Genomic DNA, 20,517 nt, shown 5'->3' on the forward strand with positions numbered 1-20,517 from the left:
TCCACAAAGATGTACTATTGTTACTCAAATGGCACATCTTTTTTTTTTTTTTTTTTAATTGGAGTATAGTTGATTTACAATGTTAGTTTCAGGTGTACAGCAAAGTGAATCAGTTATACATATACATATTCCACTCTTTTTAAGATTCTTTCCCCATATAGGCCATTATAGAATACTGAGTAGAGTTCCCTGTGCTATACAGTATGTCCTTATTAGTTATCTATTTTTTATACAGTAGTGTGTATATGTCAATCCCAGTCTCCCAATTTATCCTTCCCCCAGCTTACCCCCTGGTAACCATAAGTTTGCTTTCTACATTTGTAACTCTATTTCTGTTTTGTAGATAAGTTCATTTGTCGAATAGCACATCTTCATTAGTAAATCTTAATTCCTCAGAGGCCCTCACAACTAAGAGGACAAGTAAGTTTTGACCAGACTGGAAGTGATGTTTCTTTTTTTTTAAATTTAAATATAATTGACATAAACGTTGTATTAGTTTTAGGTATACAACATAATGATATATGTATTCAGTTGACCCTTGAACAACGCAGGTATTAGGAGCACCGTCTCCCCCTCCACAGTCAAAAGTCCGGGTATAACTTGACAGTCAGCCCTTTGTATCTGCATCCTTGGATTCAACGAACTGCAAACCACGTAGTACTGTTGTACATATTTAGTGGGGAAAAAAAATCTATGTATAAATGAACCCATGCAGTTCAAACCTGTGTTGTTCAAGGGTCAACTGTATATTGCAAAATAATTGTATTTTTCTTTTAAGAGTAAAAAGTACTGACTGAAATTGTCACCAAAAGAAATCCTTTTACCTCTGTGAGTATAGTTGTCTCATAGGAAGGTTGATATTTCTCCTTCTCGTGAGGCGTTCGTTTCTCCATTTTCTCCCTATCTGTTTTTTGTTTTCTGTCTGCACCTTTGGGCTAAAATGAGAAATATTTTGTTTGAAACTCACATACTCACCCTTCGACTCAACAATATTACTTCTACGAACTTAAAATAGTCACATGTGAAACAAAAAGGTATGTACAATGAGGTAAAGACAAGATCCATCATTACATCTAAGTCTGAAAATAGGATATTTAAATGTGTGATGGAGTTGAAAAAGAATAAGAGATCTATAGCTACAGACATGGAAAAATCTCTAAAGCACATAGTTAATTGAAAAAAAAAAGCTTCAAAACAATTCATATAATCCCATTTATGTTTCAAAGAAAAGAAAATATGTGTACATCTAGGTACCTGTGTATATAAGAGCACAGAAGGGAACTAGAAAGATACATATAAAATTATTGACAGTGGTCACCTCTGGGGAGAGGTTGGGGAGTCAGGGTAAGAGTGGTAAAGGGGGACTTCAGTGTCATGCTCTGAATACTGCTGTATTAATGAATCTTTTGCAATGAGAAGATATTTATCCATATGATATCCATACGATCCCTTTTCCAAGTTCCCCTTCTCCCACGACCATCCCTAGTTAAAGTTCTTTACCGGACATATCAGTAATTATTTCAATAACTCTAATTTAGGCTGAGCTTTCATAGTTTTTGAAAATGGGACAAGCTGACTTTCTCACTTGGTGACTAATGTTGCAAATGAAAGACGAGAGAAAGTTCCAAGGGCCAGCACAGCGCCCAGGAGTACCTTGAAGACTTTGATCTGGCAGCTGGCTGAGTGTAAGTGCTCAGTATATTCCCCGTTCTCATTCTCCTTGAAGGTATCGATTTGTACTCGAAATGGCACTCCCTTCTCTCCACCATGTTTCCTCATAGTGAACTCTGTGCTAATACAATGCACCTGAAAAGAATACAACATCCAGCCAGGTTTCAGTACTGTTAGCTAGCCAAACCAGTCAGCAACATTTCTGGGGCAACTACTAACAGCAAAACCTTTAAACACCTACAAAAAACTTTTACTCTCTTTTTGATCATGAAGAATTCACACTCTCATGAGGAAATGAGGAAAACTTAAATGATTTACAAATGCAAACAAAGTAAATGTACAGATCTAATGTTAACAAAAAGCTACTGTGAGGAATTCATTAATCGTTTCAGAAAAGACAGAGTTAACATAAAAGGGAAATGGTTTCTGTTAGCAGAACTTTCCTGAACTTTAAGGTAGATTTTAGAAAGCACAGGCACCATCCATGCTGGGAAAACAGTAAATATGAAAGATCACAAGCAATAGGAAGAAAAAGGTTTGCTAGGCTACTGCATAGAGTCCAAGATCTTGGTAATCTTAATAGTGGAATCTTGATTGACCAAATACTAGCTTGGGTAAGTTATTTTCTCTAAGCCTCAAGGGCTATTCTTACAACACAGGATTATTTTTGAAAGTCTTAAATAAAATCATGTATAAAAAGTATTTATTTGGGCTTCCCTGGTGGCGCAGTGGTTGAGAGTCCGCCTGCCGATGCAGGGGACACGGGTTCGTGCCCCGATCCGGGAAGATCCCACATGCCACAGAGCGGCTAGGCCCGTGAGCCATGGCCGCTGAGCCTGTGCGTCCAGAGCCTGTGCTCTGCAACGGGAGAGGTCACAGCAGTGAGAGGCCCGCATACCGCAAAAAAAAAAAAAAAAAAAAAAAAAAAAAAGTATTTATTTAACACAGTGACTACCTGATGAGAAGTGCTCAAACTGTTGGTTATCATACAAATAAACTCTAACAAATAAGACTTTTCAAGCCATCTACCCAAAGGACATAATCAGAAATGCAAATCAAATTCTAAGTATAAAGATGTTCAAAATAACTTCTTGGATAATAGTGAAAAATTAGAACATTCTCAAAGCTAAATAATTGTTAGGTAAGTACATCCAAAGAATAAAATATTATGCAACCACTAGCAAGTATTTTTGAGAGAAACAAATAAATAAATTGGGGAAATTAGAAGAGCAATTCAGAAACTCCTCATTGCTTTCAGGCACATGTTGACTAAGTCTGCCCTTGTTGAGAGATTCAACCCTGTAAAGATTTCAAATTCAACATGTTTTATCCTTTAAGAACCAAACTGGTAGTAAGAGATCCTCTTCAAAACTGGAGCCCTATCTGCAGTGTCTTACCTGAATAAACACAGATGTCCTCTTTGCAGGGTCCCACAGGAACTCCACTGTATTTAGTTGGTTTGGATTAGCCCTAGGATCGATTATACCCACAGACATTGGGATATCTGAGAAACAAATGGTTATCATTGAACAATTCTGAGTGCTACTGGGTTTAAATAAGAAAGCACCGATTCTTATATTATTGGTCCCTAGTTACCAAGATTTTTGTGTATCATACCTTAAACCTTTTTTTGCCAATAAAAAGAGTTTGATTAGACCTAAAATTGACCTAAATACTTTCCTTTTGAGTATCTTTTTTCCATTTAAAAAAGTTTTTACAATAAGACAACTTAAAAGTAGCTTCCTTTTAATGTGCCAAAATTCTATTTAAAGATAGATTTAGTCTACACACTGGCTCTAGTGTCATGAAAAATTTAATTTACAATCTGCTTCACTTTCAGTTTTAAGGTTAGTATTACTGCTAGAAGTAAACTAAGAGGATTGTCATATTAGGATAAAGCAGAGTGTCTGAATAAAGGCAGAAAGTGTTGTATCACAAATATAAGTGATGGAAATTAACGTAACAATTGATGCTGACTTATGAAGTCATCAAAGAATCCTATAACAGAGTGACACATCTTATTCTCAGGAGGGAAGAAAAATGAATGGGCTTTAGAACTTTGCTTTCCATTCCATATGGCATATATTTAAATATCATTCCCTGACTTCTATTAATATTCAAGCTGGGGGATAAGGCCAGGCTGATATTTATTATCATAACTATGCTATAAGTTTTCTACTGTTTTAGTATCAATGATTCAAACAAGAAAGCATTAAGTGGGTTCCACTCCACAGCATTAGCTATGTTGGATTTATCCTAAAGCCAGTTTATCAAATATATATCAAGATATCTGTAGGAGAACCAGTGTTTTCTCAGATAAAAATAGTAGTACTTAGATCTGTTTAACAACTATGCTTACCAATAGGAGATAATAACCAATAAGAGATCAAAGACACAGATGCCAGAATTAAAAGTACATTCATGAAGAGAGGCTGCATGTGTGTTTGTAAAGATCCTTCCCTTTATGATTTAAGAAAACCAAATTCTTTTTTGTTTCATTCACTAGTTTGTTGTATTTTTTAGATTCCACATATAAGTGATATCATACAGCATTTGTCTTTCCCTGTCTTATTTCACTAAGTGTAACACCCTCCAGGACCATCCCTGTTGTTGCAAATGGGTAAAATTTCGTTCTCTTTTATGGCTAATATTCCATTGTGTGTATACGTGTGTATAAATATATATATGTATGTAAGTGTGTGTGTATGTGTATATATATATCTCAAATCTTTTTTATACATTTATCTGTTGATGGACACTTAGGTTGCTTCCATATCTTGGCAATTGTAAATAATGCTGCTATGAACATTGGGGTGCATGTATCTTTTTTTTTTTTTTTTTTTGCGGTACGCGGGCCTCTCACTGCTGTGGCCTCTCCCATTGGGGAGCACAGGCTCCGGACGCACAGGCTCAGCGGCCATGGCTCATGGGCCCAGCCGCTCCACGGCATGTGGGATCTTCCTGGACCGGGTCACGAACCCGTGTCCCCTGCATCGGCAGGCGGACTCTCAACCACTGCGCCACCAGGGAAGCCCCTGCGTGTATCTTTTTGAATTGTTTTTGTTTCTTTTGGATATATACCCAGGAGTGGAATTGCTGGGTCATATGGTAGTTCTATTTTTAGTTTTTTGAGAAACCTCCATACTGTTTTCCATAGTGGCCGTACCAACTTACATTCCCACAACAGTGCACAAGGGTTCCCAAAAAGAAGGAAATTGTGGCACATGCTACTATATGTATGAATCTTGAGGGTTATGGTAACTGAAATAACCCAATCACAAAAAAGACAAATACTGAATGATTTCACTTATCTGAGGCACCTACAGTAGTCACATTGATACAGACAAAAAGTAGAATAGTGGTTACCAGGGACTGGGGAGAGGAGGGAATGGGAAGTTACTTTTCATGGGTACAGAGTTTCAGTTTTGCAAGATGAAAAAAGTTCTAGAGATGGATGGTAGTAATGGTTGCACAACAATGTGAATGTACTTAATGCAACTGAAATGTACACTTAAAAATGGTTAAAATGGTAAATTTTATGTTATGTATATTTTACCACAACTAAATTTAAAAAACAAAAACTCACCCTCAAGTTATGGACGCAATTGTTACAGAACTGAAGTGTCTACACTTTCAACTTCAGTTTTGGAATCATTATATCAGTAGTTTCTTATGCTTAATCAATAACCACTTCTAGGTTCATGTTAATTGAGCCCCTGAAGCATTCTGAATCAAAGTAAACATCAAGGAAAGAAAACCAATTCTCGGACCATAGTTATAGGCATTTCCTGGGCAATAGGTTCTCTTAACTTACCTATGTCAAGAATTCTGTCTCCAGGTCGGTTCCACCTCCAGCCCTCCAGCTGCTGATGTTCAGTGTATTGTAGCCGTCTGTCATGGAACACAACACGGAATATACTCTAAAAGGAAGCAACAAAATCAAATGATAACAGGATCCCTTAAAAAATCAGTGCTGACAAAGGAAAACTAGCAGGAGTCACCCCCAGACATAACTTAAAATTATTTTTCTTGAGACCTGTTTTACTCTAAAACCCATACCATACTGTATTTCAAGGCAAACTTTATAATTGCTCAAATATAATCTATATTATAGTTAACTAGTACCATATTTAAAACTTGGCTTAAACATCAGCCCTGATTGGTAACTAAGCATAAAGGACTCCACTGGAAGCATTTCTACATGCCTCTACTGTTACCGTGTAATATCTGGCTCAGCTCTTCAGATACATATGAAAATCTCACCAAGTCCCCTGCTTGCTAACCCACCATACAACCTGTAAACATTGAGGGTAGGTAGGGGCTGTTTCCATCAACTTTCCTTTGGTGGAAGTGCCTATTAATATCCTCTCATCACCTTCTACGGCAGCTGACCAAACTCCTCTGTCTCAATTATCTGTGAATTCATTACTGCCAGTCCAGACTAAGAAAACTGCTATTCATCAACAGTAGCTTCTGGTTTCTTTGCTACTAGACCACGTATCCAAAGAGACACTGGAACTTCTCTAAAGATCTCAAGGAGGTTACTTTATTCCACCCAAAAAGAACTTCAATGAGCCATGAGATTCTCCTGACACGGAGGTGCTAAGCTTTCATTTCTGCAGCTCTGAAAAATCCATGTGAATAGGTGGGCTCACTCTGACCCCAAAGAAGTAACACAAGAGTTTACCACTCTGCTAGCAAACTGTAGCAGGTAAGAGAAACCACCAAGCCCTTTATGAAAGAAAAAATATTAATCCAAAAAGGGTCAGTAAAAGGATATTATGGAGAGGAATGATTTACTTGTTTTCTTTTACCTTCACCAACTTGCCATTAATTTCTGGAAGTTCTCCAAGTTTCCTATTGTCTAGCATTCGGATTTCATAAGACTGGCCTAGAACAAAAAGTAACTACGTATTATATTCATCATAAATTAACCTCCCAAGATTCAGAAAGAATGAAATTCAGTTGGTTGAATATACAAGAGTATATAACATTATTAGTATTAGTAACAACCATAATCCTTTACTTTATGCTAGGCACAGTGCTAAGTGTTTTCATAAATTATATCATTTAATTGATACAATTCTGTAAGGTATTATCAATTCCAGTTTCACATATAAGGAAATTGAAACACAGAATTTAATCAACTGGTCCAAGGCCACACAACTGGTAAATAATAGAGCTGGATACAGTAATACTTCTCAGACAGTGACCACTGGGGATGTCCAGGGAACATGGATTAGAAAGAGGGAGACTGGAACTAAAAATGGACAGGTAGACGAAAGAAACCAGTAATATATATCAAATATGACACTGAGGCTTTGACTTTAACAGGTCACGCTAGAAAGATGTACTTTTTACATATAAGTGTACCTAATTAAATATCATGAATCCAGCAGGTCTGCAATAATACTAATGAATAACACCATATCTAACCTTGATTGAGATACGTCAGGGTTTCATCATGGAGTTTCACTGCTGGAGAGGTGGCAGCACAAAGCACGTATTGAAAAGGGAGGATTTTATTCTCATTATCTGGAGGCAAACTTGACTCTTCTTGCTTAAAAATGGGCAATGCTAGGACATCACTGAAATAAAACAAACAAATGACTTACTTTAACATCTGACAATGGTGTAAGAGCCGATTTATTAATGAAACCATTTAACTGCAATTCGCTTTGGAAAACCATAAACATTACACACCTTGGAGAAGTTTCTTCCTAACCATTCAGTTCAGATTACCTGCTGTAATACCCCTCTGACCACAACAATGTGGGCAATGACAGACATTCACTACTAAAACCACTTAGTGTCCAAAGAGAGTGTTTCTAGGAATCATAGACATGGACTCCTAAAAGGGCTCTGAAAATTGTATGCAGAATTCCCAAATGTCAATTTAGGACACTCAGTAATGTATTTGTTCCCAGAAAGGTACCAACTGCAGAATCTTTATAACCACGTCAGCTCATCTACTCTAAGGATTAAAACAATAACCAAAATTCCAAGAAACCACATGAGAAGTACAAATCAATGACCAGTATATATTTCAGGGTCAGTTTACATTCTGTGGAATACAACTAATACTGATATATCCCTACCAGCTATCTCCTCCAAGAAAAAGCTTCTTCTACTTCTCAGTTTATCTAAACTTGCAAACCAAAGGGACACATCCAATGAATTCTAATATGTTGCTCATTCTTATGTGCTAAAGAGTACTGGACCAAGTTTGAAATCCTAGCTTTCAGTCTCTAGAACCTTTGGGCAAATCTTGGGCAAGCTCTCTTGAGTCTTCATTCCTTCATCTATAAAATGGGAACCACATTTGCTGCAAAGAGTAAATATATGAGAAAATATTTCGGAAACAATAAAGGGCTAAAATGGATGGAAAAGATTAGAAATAATTTTCCCTCAGGGAGAGATATACCATGTTCTTGGATTGGAAGAATCAACATTGTGAAAATGACTATACTACCCAAAGCAATCTACAGATTCAATGCAATCCCTATCAAACTACCAAAGGCATTTTTCACAGAACTAGAACAAAAAATTTCACAATTTGTATGGAAACACAAAAGACCCAGAATAGCCAAAGCAATCTTGAGAAAGAAAAATGGAGCTGGAGAAATCAGGCTCCCTGACTTCAGACTATACTACAAAGCTACAGTAATCAAGAGAGTATGGTACTGGCACAAAAAGAGAAATATAGATCAATGGAACAGGATAGAAAGCCCAGAGATAAACCCACACACATATCGTCACCTTATTTTATTTATTTTTTTGCGGTATGCGGGCCTCTCACTGCCATAGCCTCTCACGTTGCGGAGCACAGGCTCCAGACGCGCAGGCTCAGCAGCCATGGCTCACGGACCCAGCCACTCCGCGGCATGTGGGATCTTCCCAGACAGGGGCACGAACCCGTGTCCCCTGCATTGGCAGGCAGACTATCAACCACTGCGCCACCAGAGAAGCCCTGGTCACCTTATTTTTGATAAAGGAGGCAAGAATATACAATGGGGAAAAGACAGCCTCTTCAATAAGTGGTGCTGGGAAAACTGGACACCTACATGTAAAAGAATGAAATTAGAACACTCCCTAACACCATACACAAAAATAAACTCAAAATGGATTAAAGGCCTAAATGTAAGGCCAGACACTATCAAACTCTTAGAGGAAAACATAGGCAGAACACTCTATGACATAAATCACAGCAAGATCCTTTTTGACCCACCTTCTAGAGAAATGGAAATAAAAACAAAAACAAACAAATGGGACCTAATGAAACTTAAAAGCTTTTGCACAGCAAAGGAAACCATAAACAAGACCAAAAGACAACCCTCGGAATGGGAGAAGGTATTTGCAAATGAAGCAACTGACAAAGGATTAATCTCCAAAATTTACAAGCAGCTCATGCAGCTCAATATCAAAAAACCAAACAACCCAATCCAAAAATGAGCAGAAGACCTGAACAGACATTTCTCCAAAGAAGATATACAGATGGCCAAAAAAACACATGAAAGAATGCTCAACATCACTAATCATTAGAGAAATGCAAATCAAAACTACAATGCGGTATCACCTCACACCAGTCAGAATGGCCATCATCAAAAAATCTACAAACAGTAAATGCTGGAGAGGGTGTAGAGAAAAGGGAACCCTCTTGCACTGCTGGTGGGAAGGTAAACTGATACAGCCACTACGGAGAACAGTATGGAGGTTCCTTCAAAAACTAAAAATAGAACTACCATACGACCTAGCAATCCCACTGCTGGGCATATACCCTGAGAAAACCATAATTCAAAAACAGTCATGTACCACAATGTTCACTGCAGCTCTATTTACAGTGGCCAGGACATGGAAGCAACCTACGTGTCCATCGACAGATGAATGGATAAAGATGTGGCATATATATACAATGTAATATCACTCAGCCATAAAAAGAAACAAAATTGAGATTTGTAGTGAGGTGGATGGACCTAGAGTCTATCATACAGAGTTAAGTAAGTCAGAGAGAGAAAAACAAATACCGTATGCTAACACATATATATGGAATCTAAAAAAAAAAGGTTATGAAGAACTTAGGGGCAGGACAGGAATAAAGACGCAGATGTAGAGAATGGAGTTGAGGACATGGGGAGGAGGAAGAGTAAGCTGGAACGAAGTGAGAGAGTGGCATGGACATGTATAGACTACCTAATGTAAAACAGATAGCTAGTGGGAAGCAGCTGCATAGCACAGGGAGATCAGCTCGGTGCTTTGTGGCCACATAGAGGGGTGGGATAGGGAGGGTGGGAGGGAGACGCAAGAGGGAGGAGATATGGGGATATATGTATATGTATAGCTGATTCACTTTGTTATACAGCAGAAACTAACACACCATTGTAAAGCAATTATACTGCAATAAAGATGTTAAAAATTTTTTTTTTTCCCTCAGAAGTCGTAGCCATGGTTAGTGAGAAAGAATATTCTGGGCCCTGGAGACCAACTGTTGTGATCAGCATTCAGTCCAGATCAAACTTTAAAAGGATCTTAAGAGCTGTACCAAATTAAAGAGTATTTCAAATTATCTCAAGACATTCCATGAAATTCTCAAAATAAAATGTCTTTTTTGTTTGTTTGTTTGCGGTACGCGGGCCTCTCACTGCTATGGCCTCTCCCGCTGCGGAGCACAGGCTCCGGACGCGCAGGCTCAGTGGCCATGGCTCACGGGCCCAGCCGCTCCGCGGCATGTGGGATCCTCCCGGACCGGGGCACGAACCCATGTCCCCTGCATCGTCAGGCGGACTCTCAACCACTGCACCACCAGGGAAGCCCTAAAATGTATTTTAATTTAAAAAAATATGTACATATACTCACTAGAACAGATAAAATGAAAAAGAATGACAACCCAAATGTTGGCAAGGCTGTACAGCAAAAGCAACTAGGACTCTCATACTTTGCCAGTAGGAATGTAAAATGATACAACCACTTTAGAAAAAGGTTAGGCAGTCTCTTACAAGAGCAAACATGCATCTGCCCCTTGATCCAGCAATTCTACTCATACGTATTTATCCAAGAGAAATGAAAATATAAGGCCAACCACAGACTTATACATGAATGTCCAGAGCATAAAAGCAAAAATTGGAAAGAATCCAAATGTTCATAATTAAGAAAATGGATTACAAACTGTGGTATACTCATACCATGGAATACTACTCAGCAAAACAAGGAATGCAACAAAATGGATGAATCTCACAGACATGATACTGAACAAAAGAAGCCAGAAGAAAGAATATATCATGCATGATCCCATTTATATGATGTTCTAAAACAGGCAAAATTAAAGAGAACAGTGGCTTGCTAGCAGGGCGGGGATTGACTTGGAAGGTATACAGAGAACTTCCTGGGGAGATAAAAGTGTTCTATATTATGTTCAGATGTGTGTGGGTTACATGGTCGTAACTGTACAGCTGAAATTTGTGCATTTCAACCCATATAAATTTTACCTAAAAGAAAAAAATAAATTATTGACTGGAGGATGGGAAATGGTATAAATGATAAAACGGTAGTAACATGTTAATTTTTAAAGCTGGGGGATAGGTACAAGAGGGTTCATTACACTATTTTGTTTATATATGTTTGAAATTTTCTACAATTAAGTTTTTTTTTAAAAATAGAAAAAATACGTATAGGCCACAGTGTACTTCCAGGTATAAAAAGAAAGGCAACAGATACATAACATAAAAAACCCAACTGAGATTCTAAAGGGTTAGAGGTCAGCGTTCCAGTGATTCTTGTCAACATTCCCCACATTCAAAATGAAATACACTCAAACCTTTACCTGTAATTTAAATATTATGCTTATACTGTAAAACAAAGAGATCAAAATCAATTTTATTATCCACAGATGGAAAGGCATTCCTTATATGCACCTATATCCCTCAGCGGTCTACATTATCCCCAAACATTAGATTATAAGGTTATTACTTTCAGGCAAAAACAACAATTGATAGAAAAGTGACTGCAATCATATGAATCATATATATAACATTATAAATTCTTATTGGAATATAAAACAAGCAGCAAATGTTCTGATTATTGACCTAAGAATACACATAGGTACAATAAAAATTTAATGGCATGAATGTTAAAAAAAAAAAAAAGGGAGGGTTTTTAGACATTAGAAAGAAATTTCTCTTTCTGCTGATGTCTAAATAGCAAAGACATGAGTTGAATCCAGTCAGCAGAGATACAAACCAGTGTTTATGAAACACAGGTTTCTTGTTGCTAAAAAGTATTTCAAAGGCAAGAAAAACAAAGGGTGCTTTCCTCTTCCTTAGTCCTGAAGGTGTGTGTGTTTTGCTTACAGGGGTGGGGTTAAGAGTGGAGAAGGTGGGGAATCCTTCTTTCTGTCCATATTAATTTGTCAGGCGAAACATACTATTGTTCCCTTGAGATTATACAAAACTGTAGAAGCACTGGGGTTTCTAAAGAAGTCCTGTCCCAGTTCTTCCTCTTCTCAGAATCTCCCACAGCAAACAGTATAGAAAATAAAGCAAAACACTACAAAATTAAGAAACATGAGGTTAGTCTCTAGGAGACTTGGTTGCCTTATCATCCTCAAATGCATCATATCTGATAATTCCTTGAAAGATTAATGGCTATTACCAGGAATCAAGGCAAACTGGATTTTGCAACATAGCAACAGCTGAAACATTATGAATGTAAGGGTTTTTTTTTTCTTCTCAAGTATCAGTGCCTAGTAAGGTTAATATATAACAACAGTTCCTAGTCTTCTCAATATAATATGGCATTACCCCTAGCCCCTCACGACTAAGCAAAGGACTGTCATTTGAGGCCGGAATTCTAAAACTGATTCTAAAACTTACCCCTAAAATTAACTCAAAACAGCACAGCCAACCCAAATACACAAAACTGTATTATCTCATGAGAGATTTTAAAATCTAAAATGCTCAAATATATCTGAATCACTCACGTTCCCACCACATCGTGTTACTTTCACTCTGCTTGCAGGAGCAAGAATACCAGTCAGTTCCACATTCCCAGAGGTGGAGGCTAAAGGTCACTGGCAAACCCAGCTCTAGGCCCCTGTTTACACCAAAACTAAAATAAGCAAATTCAGCGAGAAACAATTTTAGAAATACAGAAGGCTGCTCCTTCTCAGACATAAATTGAGTACAGATTTGGAAAACCAACTCTAGTGGACTCTAAATAGTTGCTACCAATGTATAATTCAGCATTTTATTATATTCTTTGATTGCCTCATATATTTAATTCATTCCAATGAAACACGAGCTATTTAAAGGGAGTAACTTTTGTGTGTTTAGTAAATACTTTTTGACATGATTTATATTTTTACTTGTTTCTCCAGAATATTCAGCCCTAATACATTTTTTAAAAATAACTTTATTTATCTTTGGCTGCATTGGGTCTTCATTGCTGTGCATGGGCTTTCTCTAGTTGTGGTGAGCAGGGGCTACTCTTTGTTGCATGCATGGACTTCTCATTGCAGTGGCTTCTCGTTGCGGAGCACGGGCTCTAGGCACACGGGCTCAGTAGTTGTGGCTCGCAGGCTCTAGAGCACAGGTTCAGTAGTTGTGGCTCACGGGCTTAGCTGCTCCACGGCATGTGGGATCTTCCCAGACCAGGGCTCAAAACCGTGTCCCCTGCATTGGCAGGCGAATTCCCAAACAATGAGCCACCAGGGAAGTCCAGCCCTAATACATTTTGATCATTTTCGAATTTTCAACATCTCACAGTATCTCTGATTAAATATAAGGATATAGAAATCTTACCTGTTAAAGATAAGTTAAGTATATGTTAAAAATGTGCACTGCTAAGTAGAAATCCACACCTGAGAGTAGAGGCCTAACAGAAAGCATTTGAGTGGAAGAAACTGAGGAACAGAAACAATATCAGGTACGACCTTTCCTGTACGTAACTGGGATTCCATGAAGAGCTGCTTCAGGGTCTTCTGAGGTATAAGTTACCCTGTGACATAAGACAGCCTCTTAATGGTCTCTACTAATGCACAGCTATGGTTTAACCTTCTCCCCCAGGCTTACCATCTCTTGAAACCCTCTTCTAGACAGCCTGGAGTACAGAGAGGGTGAGGTTTGATGAACTTTACCTTGAGTAAGAGGCAAACAGACAGATGTCCACAGCACCTAAGGAAATTAGAAACTAACTTGGGACAATAAGATGCCATGAACTTCTGGGCTTCCCTGATGGCGCAGTGGTTAAGAATCCGCCTGCCAATGCCGGGGACACGGGTTCGAGACCTGGTCTGGGAAGATCCCACATGCTGCGGAGTAACTTAAACCCGTGTGCCATGAGCCTGTGCTCTGGAGCCTGCAAGCCACAGCTACTGAAGCCTGCACACCTAGAGCCCGTGCTCCGCAACAAAGCCACAGCAATGAGAAGCCCTCGCACCACAATGAAGAGTAGCCCCTGCTCGCTGCAACTAGAGAAAGCCCACGCGCAGCAACAAAGACCCAATTCAGCCAAAAATAAATAAATAAATTTATTTTTTTTTAAAAATGCCATGAACTTCTAACTTCCCTATTTATAACACTTATTTAGACTCCATCATTATGAAAATAAAACATGAAATAAAACATGTCAATATCCCTATGTTAGTTACAGAATGAAAAGGCAAGAACTGAAAAGACTACACCCTACACTGAGGTCAGCTTCAAAAGAAAAATATATCCAGTAAATAATTGGTCATAACACTTTTAAAGAGGAGAGGACAGCAGACTGATTTCCTTGGATTTGTGGGAAGGATGGAAAGGCAGATCAGGGAGGACACCTGGCCAGGAGAGACAGCCCTGCAAGTTTTAACATGAAGCCAGTGAGATGCCCTAGCTACCGAGTAATGGTGAGATTAACTGACTTTCTTGGCAGGAGCCCTCTGTCACAAAGTGGTAAAAGATTTTTGCTACCTGAACATCTGGTGAAAAATCTCATTCAACTAGAAAGCAGCATATATAGTAAAAAAAATTGCCTTGCTAATTGTTCTATCACCCAGATGGCAGAATAAGTAGAATTATAATTCTGAACCTAAGTTTGACCAATCAACTTAGGTTCAGAAAGAGAAACTGATCAGAAAAGAGGAAGTGGTGAGAGCCTCAAAAGAAAGCAACCAAACCAGGTAGAGGCTGGAGAAGAAGGAACACAGTGAGAGCAGGCTTCAAACAGTGCAGACAGGACTCAAGCTCAAGGTCTGAGATAGGAAAAAGTTCTCAAAAATGAAATCTGCCAATCCCACATTATCTGAGATAGAGGGAGAAAAGAAGGGAGGTATCTAAAGAGACTGGATGGAAAGGTCACCAATCAACTCAGAGTTAGAAGGACATGCACAAGAAAACTAAATATATAAAAGGAAAGAAACTATTTTTTAGAAAGTGGCAACAATATATATAAGAAGCAAGCTTGAGCTGAAGCCCAGAATGTGCTAAGGCTTGCAAAACAGAGAAGGCACAGGTACACTCTTTGATGTAAATGGCATATTACTAATTAATATAAAGCAGAGACAGAAGAACATCTCAATTCCTGTTTTTTCTTCTATCTTTTCTGTAAAGAAAAACCATCTTGAGAATAGAAAAAGAGGACCAAATATGGGATTAATAGATCATGATACATAAGACTATCAAAAAGTGCCTGGAACGAAATTATATACCTGGATGAAATTATATATCAGGAGAATCAAAGAATGTGCAGATGAGATCCATTCGTGACACTCTGTGTGTAAACTCAGACAAATCTCATGATTCTGATAATGCCAAATATCATATTAGCTTTTTATGTCTGTAGTAGCAATTTTCAAAATGAAAAAACAGTATATTCTTCATACCTTACACCAGAGCGATCTGATATGAATCCAAGGCAAGACTGCAGAAAAGGTTATTCAAAGAATAGTTTATGAGTTATTTAGGCAGGGCACCAAGAATCACTGGAAGCCATAACCAAACTATCTCATTTTCCTTTTTTAATATGGTTTGACCAGGGAATGCTATAAGCATAAATATATCCGGTTTTCAGCAATGCATAAACCAGTCTCTCTTGATATCCTTGTTGAAGGTGAAAAATATGAATTCTATAAGTTAAGTGGCTTTAAGATAACTATACAACTGCACCTAGAGTGCAGGTAAGTCTAGAAGAAGGTTTAGTGATATGCCACAGGACCCCAGAAAAACCTCTCCTCTGCAACATTTTTTAGAAATAAATGACTTCGATGAGGACACTAAAGAGGACGATGATCAAATATGCAAATGACAGGAATCTGGGATGGGAAAGCAATTTCATATATGATAGGATCAACTTCTAAAGTAATTCTAATTGGCTGGAATAGGAGGCTAAATCTAACAGGATAAAATGTAATAAGGATAAATATAAAGTCATGCACTTAGTACTAACAACAGCAACAACAAAATGGCCCAATATATGTGAGAAAGAGCAGGACTTAAAAAAAAAAAATTATTTGTGAGACAAGCAATGTAACATGGCTGCCAAAAATGCTGATACCAGGTTTCATCAAAAGTGAAGTCTGAGGGGCTTTCCTGGTGGCACAGTGGTTAAGAATCCGCCTGCCAACGCAGGGGACACAGGTTCGAGCCCTGGTCCGGGAAGATGCCACATGCCGCAGAGCAACTAAGCCCGTGCACCACGACTATGAGTCTGCGTTCTAGAGCCTGTGAGCCACAATTACTGGGCCTGCATGCCACAACTACTGAAGCCCATGCATCTAGAGCCCGTGCTCCACAAGAGACGCCACCGCAATGAAAAGCCCACGCACCGCAACAAAGAGTAGCCCCCACTCACCACAACTAGAGAGAAGCCCATACACAGCAACAAAGCCCAATGTAGCCAAAAATAAATTAATTAATTAATTTAAATTAAAAAGTTATAGGGCTTCCCTGGTGGCGCAGTGGTTGAGAGTCCGCCTGCCGATGCAGGGGACACGGGTTCGTGCCCCGGTCCGGGAAGATCCCACATGCCGCGGAGATCCCACATGGGCCCGTGAGCCATGGCCGCTGAGCCTGCGTGTCCGCTCCGCAACGGGAGAGGCCACAACAATGAGAGGCCCGTGGTACCGCAAAAAAAAAAGTTATAGATAAGATCCCCTTACAGAGCACACAGCATCACTGTCATCTAAATTTCTATCTCTGCACAGCAACAAATCTTACTAAATTATTCTACAAACAGCTAGCGTTTTCCTACATTCCAGTTCATTGTCCTTACAGTATTACTAATACTTGAGAAAGCATAAATGAATTATTTAAAAATAGTAAAGATTACGTAGCTCAAAAGGGCCTACCATGTTTATGGTAGGAGCTTTATACAACTCTACCCTGAGTAGCTTAACTCTACTCCCCTGGAACTTCAAACCTCAACTTCAAACCTGGAAAAGGGACTGTTCGGTATGACCTCCAAACACAAGCAAGCAGTAGATAAAAACAACACATCTGGATTTTATGCTGATGATGTCCTTGAAAGAGATACTGGTCATCTGACAGCCTTTCTTTATGAATACTGTTTCTGGAACTTTTTTCCAGATCTCAATACTGGGCTTAATGTTCTTTAAACACTTTAAGAAATGCTTCTAGGTATAAACCATTCTTCAGCAGTTAGGAGACCAGAAATTTGAATTGTTGTCATTTATTATGTACATCTCAAAGTTTACCCAAAAATGAAGCTAATTTCTTTTTTCCCTCCAAGTCTTTGTTGTTGTTGTTGTTGTTTTAAATATTTATTTATTTGGCTGCACTGGGTCTTGGTTGCGGCACACGGGATCTTTTTAGTTGCAGCACGCGGGATCTTTAGTTGCAGAATGTGGGATCTAGTTCCCCGACCAGGGATCGAACCCGGGCCCCCTGCATTGGGAGTGTGGAGTCTTAGCAACTGGACCACCAGGGAAGTCCCCCTCCAAGTTCTTGAATCTCCCTCATTTCTACCATGCTGAATTACTTGCCAATTACCACTTATTTCCTTCTATAAGCAATGTTTTTTATTTTCCTTTAACTTAGAAAGTCACTAAAAACTTCTCATTTCAAATCTGTCTAGAAGCCTTACTTACTTTGGAAGCTGAAAAGTATCTGACCAATATCAGATACAAATTTACTTCCAGAGAGCTTGTAAGATATTAAAAGTTTAGTCAAAGCAATCTGAATCAGCAAAGCCCTACCTCAGGAGATTTGCCAGATATAGGCCTGCTTTCTGTTTTTTTCCAACATTACAGGATTAGCTCCTACAGCCTACAAATCTCATTAAAACACTGCTAATTGAAAACATCACCTGTGGCATCATTAGTACCAGGCTCTTCCATTAAATTTCTGAAATCACCGACTCTTCCCATTTAGGTGATGGATGACAACCATGGGTTATATATTCCAGGGAATCTGGCAGTTTTGATATGAAAAAATAGAGGTCCCATTTCAGTATTCAAAGATCTGATATCCAGCATCGTATTATGACCTATCTGGGAAAACAACAATAGTTTTTTGTTTTTGTTTTCCTGTGACTAAGGGAAACCACGCTTAGCCCCTTATACTGCCGAACCTCAAAGCTTCTTTTCAGGTCCAAAATGTCTACCAGTTCTTTTGTTTTTGTTTGTGTTTTTGTCTTTGTTTTGCAGTTAAGCTTCCCTCCCTCTTCACTAGCAAGAATCACTCAGCACCTTTGAAGTTCTTCTGCCTCGCTCATTCCATCCCCGCTACCAAGCCCAGCTAGCTAGCTTCAAAGCTGGACAATCTCCCTAGTCCCCCATTCCTCCCTGCAGTGCAAGACAAACACAGACATTTTTCTGTTTGTTAACGCTTTAACCACTAATGACTTTTGGGGAAATCCTAAAAGTATCAGAATACCAGTCCCATGAAATGGTACAAAGACTTTGGCTATCCCTCGCCCCTTTCTGTTCACAGTGGCAGAGCTTATGAAAATTTCGCCTCCTTCAGACCACATCTTTGAGGAAGGTCCTTTCTTCTAAAACGGCCAACATATTCCCTGGAGATGATGCAGTCAAAGCAGATCTGTTATTTGCTCCCTTCCTCTTGTAGACAGAAGGCAGATAGGTAGGTAGGTAGATAGGTGAATCCACAGATGATAGAGAATTAATTTGCATTTCTAAGGATATGCAGAGCAAAAGACACCCAGTTCACTAAGCTTCAACCCTTCTCAGGAATGATAACTAGCTTTCTATCATTATCCTCCAATCTACAGCCAGAGTAACCTTTAAAAATGTAAATCTAAAATGTCACTACTCTGTTTACAATGCTTCAGTGGCTTCCCAATGAAATCGTGATAAAGCACTATAGCTCCTCAACACAGCACTCAAGGCCCTTCCTAACGACCCAGGTTACTTGTTCAGTCTCATCTCCCATTATACTCCCCACCTCTCTTTTCCCTCTTTAAAAGTTTCAGCTGACAAACTGTAGCTCTCTTCCCTTGCTCCACTCCACTCCCACTCAACTACCACCATTGATTTTTTACATGTAAACTAGCGCTTAATCCACACAATAATACTGTGGGGTAGGAGCAACTGTCTCCCCTCCTTATTTGCCAGTTGAAGAAACTGAGGGTCAAGTAATGTGAGTTGTTAAATAATTTGCCCATGGTTAAATGGCTAGTAAATAGCAAATATAAACCCAAGTTTATTTATCCATTCATTCAATATTTTGTGTGCACTTATGGGCCTGGCACTGTTTTAGGCAGAGAGGAAACAGCAAACAAATTTTACCCAAGTTTTATCCTTCTTTATTATTACTCAATGCCTGGCATAAAGCAGCACCTGTTCAAAACATTCCTGAGGAAAAAATGTAATCAAGAGCTCCTGTTCAATGCTCCAAAGATATTTCTAAAGGTGATGCACGCTAATACTCTGTACATGGCTATTTGTGCAATTCACACTAATAGAATGATAGTATCAATTAACTGATTTCACAAAAAGGACTCAAAGCTTTTGCAATGGTTGATTCCTCTGTCCAGAAGCTAAACTTCCAGAATTCTGCCTGCCTGGTTCGTTTTCATCCTTCAGGTCTCTGCTATACTGTCCTGTCTACACAGAGACGTTCCTGGTCACTCTACCTAAAGCAGACTGTACGCATTTTCATCATGGCACTTTCTTCTGAAATTTCCTTGTCTATATATCCGTCTATCTATCTATCTGTTTTCTATCTACCTACCAACCTATCTATTTACTACTCCTCCCATAAGAATGCAAACTCCAAAGAGTGCAAGGACCTCATCTGTCTTGTCATCCTAGTATTAACAAAGCCTGGCCGTAGTAGGTTCTTAATAAATACTGTTTAAATGATTACAACAACAGTAATAATAGGAATAGTAATAATCCCATTAGAAAACCCAGGTCTTTATAATTAGGTTACTCAGCAACGATTGGGTTATACTTGTGGATGAATAGTCCAGAAAATGCTGCTATCATTTATTATCAAATCTCTATTGAGCACTTGGCTGTCTACCACCCCTGTGAAGAGCTTCTGAGTATTTGCATGTTACTTACAACTGCCTCCCCACATACAATTTTACTAATTAAATCTCTCATACAATATTTCTAAGCATCTTTCACTACCAAACCTACAAACCTTGAAAGCATCTTTTCTTTTGCTCCTGATACAATGAATGCAAAATTCCTCCTCCTAGGAAAGGCTAATCCTTACCCACAGACTTACAATCCATGCATTCTCAATTCCCAAGAACTTTATTCCCTTGTTTGTCCCCATGCATGTACCATCAGTCTCCCTTTATTGGATTATACCCATTAGCATATATTCACGTTTGAGTATCTCCCATCTTTAACAAAAAAAAAATCTTCTCACATCTCCCTTCAACTAC

General features: G+C 38.7%; 1 protein-coding gene across 3 annotated transcripts in view; it reads right to left on the minus strand.

Moving 5' to 3' along the window:
- The window catches only part of TFCP2 (transcription factor CP2), a 55,311-nt gene that overhangs the window by 12,945 nt on the left and 21,849 nt on the right, over positions 1-20,517 (minus strand). For 2 of the 3 annotated variants that reach the window (XM_007452312.1, XM_007452311.1), the window contains exons 2-7: positions 7,108-7,259; positions 6,486-6,562; positions 5,486-5,591; positions 3,069-3,175; positions 1,654-1,806; positions 825-935 (exon numbers count right to left, since the gene is read on the minus strand). In XM_007452312.1, the coding sequence (XP_007452374.1) occupies positions 825-935; positions 1,654-1,806; positions 3,069-3,175; positions 5,486-5,591; positions 6,486-6,562; positions 7,108-7,259 (706 nt within the window). The remainder of the gene's footprint in view (positions 1-824; positions 936-1,653; positions 1,807-3,068; positions 3,176-5,485; positions 5,592-6,485; positions 6,563-7,107; positions 7,260-20,517) is intronic. The other variant, XM_007452313.1, reaches the window with a different exon arrangement.

Source organism: Lipotes vexillifer, unplaced genomic scaffold (genome assembly GCF_000442215.2).
Source record: "Lipotes vexillifer unplaced genomic scaffold, Lipotes_vexillifer_v1.1 scaffold422, whole genome shotgun sequence".
NCBI classification, from domain to species: domain Eukaryota; kingdom Metazoa; phylum Chordata; class Mammalia; order Artiodactyla; family Lipotidae; genus Lipotes; species Lipotes vexillifer.